We start from the raw sequence: 5,435 nt of genomic DNA, 5'->3' as shown, positions 1-5,435 counted from the left end.
CCCCCCCCCGCCTTTTTCTTCCCCTTGTATATCTGGCTACCTCCGTGACCGTAAGGCTCGTAACCAGGAAATGCTCCGCCCTTCGGAGCCGGGGGCCTGTATTATATCTGTACTGTAGGTTGACGAATAGAGCGTTCTACGGGAATTGCGCGGTCGTCTAAGCCATCATTTGGCTCCTCAACTCTCCTCGGTAGATTTCAAGGCGGTGCACCAGTTGTGGAACCCCCCATGAGGGGGTTCAGAAATGCCCAGCCGGTGAGCCTCTCAATGGGCTCTCATGGCGGAATATCAGATGGGCTCTCTTGGCAGATCTCCGTCGGGGCGGAGAGGTGGTGGGCATAGACGTAGTGTTGCGGTGAGAGGCTGCGCAACTTTTATAGCCAGCATTTTGCAGTCGGGGAATCCTAGCGTATGGCACTGATCATTGATGAACCGGGGAAGTCTAGGCAAGGCACCCGAGCATTTTTGTTGCATAATTTAGGGGGTCTCAGCCCGCGACTCTCTGTTGTCAGGTTCTTTATGCACATACTGCATGCAGCGTACTCGTTAACGGACATGACCCGGTGGCTTGGAAGAGCCGTTCGCCTGTCGTTAAGCGTAGTGTAAGTAAGTAAGCTCGACAATGGCATTGCGCCGTGGCCGCGGTTCGACTACCTCTGCTGTGCCTCCTTTCTACGCCTGGGCCCGCTGCTAGTTAACCGTCAAATCCGTGTCGCGCTGTTCCGAGCGCTGTGGGGTGCCAAAGAGGCATGAGGCGCCGGGTACTGAACATAGAGAGCCTAGGACGATACGATTCTACTCTGTAAGATACGCAATTGATTGTCCCTCTGCTGACCAGGTTCTTTGCCTGAACACTCGTATACCAGCTTTTCTTTTTTTTTTTTTTCGACCCGTTTCTTGTACTCGAGATCGTTGACTTATGCCACGTATGACCTCGTCAACTTTTGTGGTGGCGTGGAAGGCTGAGCAGCCATGACAGGTGGACACTGAAAAGCGACACGAGTGCGCTGCTCGCCTGACAGTCTGGATGCGGACAATCTAGTCAAAGATTTGTTGAGACACAGCAAGCACACACGCATCCAGTGGGGCAGTGACCGTCCGCCATGCTCCGGGCTCCGTACTTCTGGAATCTCAGGCCCCCAAGAGCCTTACGCAGTAGGATGGGTTTTCCAAGCGGAGGCCCGTGACAGGAATGCGAAATCCGAGACGGGTCTCCGTGTGACTTGGGATTTCCCAACAGATAGCATCTGTCAAGAGACCCAGATCTCAGGAGGCTGTCGAGGCTGTGCAAATTGCAGAATTCGGTTTTGCTGAGAGGACGCCAAGACGGAGCGGCCAATCATGGCTTGTGAAGGCGCCCTTTGCCCTCCAGAGGCATTCTGGCCGGCTCCACCCTTCCGCTGCTCCCCCATCGGCGTCTTGGAACCTTCCATCGTTTCGGCGGGGTTGGCTCCGGGTCGCTCGAGCGAAGTGGCAACAAGCGCTGAGAATTGAACGAGGCACGTCCCTGCAACCAACCGTTTTCCGACGAGGGATCATCAGGCCAAAGAGAGAGGCTTTGCTGCTACTTGTGGTAGTGAGGCAACTTGGGACCCGCAAAAAGTTGCTCGTGGAAGCCACGCTGTAAGTACCTATGCAGGGGCGGGAGAGCCGGGGCAGGTCAGTGCAGGTCTCACCAGTCGGGGACTCAGCCTCCCACATCCTAGTTGGCGGCGGGCTTTGCGGCTTGTCAAGCGGCCCATGATCGCCCCGGAACCCGGAGTGGAGGAGGGGGGAGGGGAAGCTGCTGCACGCATGCGTCCAGCAGCGCAACCGTAGAACAACCTACACCAGTAAGTTATAAAATCCAGTCCGCCACATGCCCGCTTTCCCTCTTCGTCTGCATTTTTCCCTAGACGTCAAAGCACAACTCGAAACCTGACTTCTGAAGGAAGCACACCACAAACGTCATAACAGCGAGCGACTCCACGACTTCCGCCCATATCCAACTTCACCTTCAACTATCATCAATTTGACCGCCTCGACTACGTATCTTCTACAATGGAGCAACAACTACAACGGGAGCTGCCGTTTCGCGCAGCACAGCATGCGCAGGATCAGCAACAGCCATCGCCAGAACTACGGCCCTCGCCGTCAGGTTCTTCGACAGGCAGCAGCACCCGCTCGCGCAAGTCGAATCTTTCCCTCGACCTGACCAACCTCCCGCCGCTTATCAAGCCTACGCCTCCTTGCAACACGTTGATCTTCACCAACCTCCAATCCCGTGACATCTTCGCTCCGGACAACCTCCAGCAGATCCGCGACCTCATTTCGCAAACTGCGCGCATTCACGCCTTCTCCCCGCTGAAATCCCTCAGCCGCATCATTGTCTCGTTCTACAGCGACGAGGACGCCATCGCGGTGCGCCAGATCTGGGATGGCGAAGCTATAATGGGCGAGCGCTGCCGCGTCTACTTTGGCCAGCCGACCCCGCTCACGACGCAACCGCACAACCTCGCGCTGCCGGATGCGGGCAAGCTCTTCTTCATCTCGCCGCCGCCGAGCCCCCCGCACGGCTGGGAGCAAAGGATGGAGGACGCGCCAAACAAGATGGTGCATGCTGAGGATCTGGCCGAGGCCCTGGCGAAGCTGAGGCATCACAACGCGGACCCTGCGGGCGGCAACGCGGCGTCGCCCGTGTCGCCGGCCGAGAGCGGGAGGGGCCCCCAGCGGAGCCGCAGCTCGACGCTGGTGTTTCAGCCGAACCCGGAGAACGGCGCGAGCCCGGACCTGCCATGTGTCGTTATCCACGACATGACGGACGAGCCCGAGGATATCAGCCCGATCGCGCCCTCGGCACCAAAGCCCATCATGGCGCATACCGCCCGGCCGCCGATCGAGTTGATGCATGATGCTTGAGCGCTGGGTTCTATAACCGAGAACAACCCCCTCCTTCGTCTTCTTTTCTCTCTTCTGAATCTTTTAAAACCACACTACTGCTACAGTTGGGAAGTCACATTAGCCATTGGCGTTGGGGACCGTGGGAATGGGTGGTCGGCGTTGGGATCCCAGGATGTGCGATGGGGAGAGGTGCCGCAGACAAATGGATGTTACGGGTATTCTGACACACTCATGGGAGCATGCGGTCATGAAAAGCATTTTTCGTTGTTGCATTGTACGACGGGGTATAGCAGGCATAGCTCGAAACGATCTTCATCAACCAGCAGATCCACCCTTTCCTTTCCGTGAACTTGAATGTGGGATGGCTCCTTCTTCGTGAACGGCCCAAAGACAGAGAGGCGCCATCAGCCGGGGCGCCGAGTCCAGCCGAGTGATGCAGGGCGCCTATCTTTGTTTCACACCGTCAGGGCACCCTCGGATCTGTAGCACACACAAACCGAACAATAGGTTAGATCGAAACGCGTACACAGCTTACTCCCAAACACGACCAACCAACACAACCCGTTCGGCTGATCACCGCAGGTTCTGTGACAGTCCCTTGGATCTCAAACCCCCTGCCACGCGACCCATTCTACGACCGCCCCAGATCACGTCAGGTGAATGCTCCTTCGAGCGGCGGAAACCACCATTACACCTCCGTTGATGCGACTTTCAGAGGTTATGTGGAAATCAAAGTGGTCGTCATGAACGTGCGGAGATGGCAAGGAATGCATCGCGAGCAGTGGATTAGTACCGATGTGGTAATCAGAGTGATGCAGTAGATACTGATCTCGTCGCTGCCCAACGAGCAGGTAATGGGTTGAAGATCGCTTCAAAAATGCATGGTATCTCATCTTGGAAGCAAAGCATTAACTCAACACGAAACAGGCTTGCGACTACTTCGAAAGCTTGATTATTACTTTGTTTGAACAACCATAAACTGACCTGATGAGCTCTACGAAGTACTTCAGTACTACGAACTACACAGTAGTTATAGCAAGCAGTAAAGAGGCGACTGCAGCTGGCGCGTAGTTAGTTCCCCAAGAGTGCCAGTGTGGGTCCACTAAGTTGCAGGCCAGGGGCCATCCCCACTCATTCAATGCGTGAGGCCAGCCCGAGGTCAAGGGAAATTTTCCAAGACGGGCGACAAGCGAATCATTCCTGCTTCGCAACATCGCCCATCAGCAATTCTCCGCGCCCCAGCACGCTCTCAACTCTCTCTCAAAACAATCATGGATTGCTCCTGTCGGACAGCAGCGTTGCGGATTTTCGTGAGAAGTCTCGCGCAGATTCAAGTTCCTTTGCGTAACACGACACCACGCGCCGGCCGGTACCAGTCGCTCTCGAACCATCCCAGCCGTGTATACACCGCGAGGACGAATTCTGTATTTACAACCGCGTCACAGGCGCTGCATACGTCATGCGCGAGGAGCAGCGCACCGGGGGCGCCTCAGGTTGTTGAGGGAGATGGCGGAGCGAGCAAACATGGGGGTGCAGGGCTCCAGCAACAACCTACAGCCGACAGCTGTACCACATCTGAGCAGAAAGAAGCTTCTCCAGGGGCAACGAGCTCCGGGCCGCGCAATATCGAATACCAAGGCATGCCGACCGAAAACACTAAGAAGGGGAAAAGGCAATCGTCTAAACCAGAAACGAGCGAGGAACAGAGCGGCCGGGCCAAGCCCAAGCGAGAAAAAGAACCCTGGATGATCCAGAAGGAGGCGCTGAAGAAGAAGTTCCCGGAGGGTTGGAACCCGCGCAAGAGGCTATCGCCCGACGCGCTGGTCGGCATCCGGATGCTGCACAAGCAGTTCCCAGAGGAGTACACGACCGAGGTGCTGGCCCAGAAGTTCGAGGTGTCGCCCGAGGCGATCCGGCGGATCCTCAAGTCCAAGTGGGAACCGGACCCGGAGACGGAGCGGAAGCGGCAGGAGAGGTGGTTCCGGCGCGGCAAGCGCGTCTGGACGCAGTGGGCCGCGCTGGGCAAGAAGCCGCCGAGGAAGTGGCGCGCCGAGGGCATCGTCCGCGACCCCATCTGGAACAGGCCGAGGGGTCCGAACCACAAGGACAAAGCGGCTCGCGCCGAGGCGCAGCGGAGGCTCGCGAAGGCCATGATGGGGTGAGAAAAGGGGGGGAGAGAGGGGGGGTTGATGCATGGGGATGATCTGGTCTGGCGTCACTGCACTAGCATGTACGTGACAGGAGATGAGCAGCGCATGGCAGAGACGCGCGGCCGACGATGCCGGGAGATCCCGCCTTAATATCGTTATTTGTATAATATTACGAGGGGAGTTATGTGGGTTGATGGGTAGAGGGTGTACAAAAATGGGTTTACGATATCCATGCCTCCAGTGGCCGCTATGTCTGAACCGCTCTTGAAAGTTACAACCTTTGAAAGCTCTATCCGGAACCACCCTTGAATGTCTGTGCTGTGCGTATACGCGTTAGTATGCACCTATGTAATCCGTACATACAATACAATCAGTATAGTCACAAGAGTAGAATTACCCCCCCCC

The 5,435-nt window shown here is 56.7% G+C and overlaps 2 protein-coding genes across 2 annotated transcripts; both read left to right on the top strand.

Moving 5' to 3' along the window:
• Positions 1-2,040: 2,040 nt before the first annotated feature.
• On the top strand, positions 2,041-2,898 carry P884DRAFT_193307 (Calcipressin-domain-containing protein; the record flags this gene model as incomplete). Its single annotated transcript, XM_069437744.1, has 1 exon — positions 2,041-2,898. The coding sequence occupies one exon, from the start codon at positions 2,041-2,043 to the stop codon at positions 2,896-2,898; it is 858 nt and encodes a 285-aa protein (XP_069300004.1).
• A 1,130-nt stretch (positions 2,899-4,028) lies between these two features.
• P884DRAFT_256067 (uncharacterized protein) lies at positions 4,029-5,048 on the top strand. The gene has a single exon (XM_069441040.1). The coding sequence runs from the start codon at positions 4,152-4,154 to the stop codon at positions 5,040-5,042; it is 891 nt and encodes a 296-aa protein (XP_069300003.1). The 5' UTR covers positions 4,029-4,151; the 3' UTR covers positions 5,043-5,048.
• Positions 5,049-5,435: the final 387 nt, after the last annotated feature.

The sequence above is a fragment of the Thermothelomyces heterothallicus genome, assembly GCF_042370625.1.
Source record: "Thermothelomyces heterothallicus CBS 202.75 unplaced genomic scaffold P884_scaffold_4, whole genome shotgun sequence".
Classification (NCBI taxonomy): Eukaryota; Fungi; Ascomycota; class Sordariomycetes; order Sordariales; family Chaetomiaceae; genus Thermothelomyces; species Thermothelomyces heterothallicus.
This window is presented reverse-complemented; position numbering and strand designations above follow the sequence as displayed.

What these genes read in the sequence shown, in the direction of transcription:
- P884DRAFT_256067 (XM_069441040.1), top strand. Translation starts at nt 4,152, where the DNA reads ATGGATTGCTCCTGTCGGACAGCAGCGTTGCGGATTTTCGTGAGAAGT.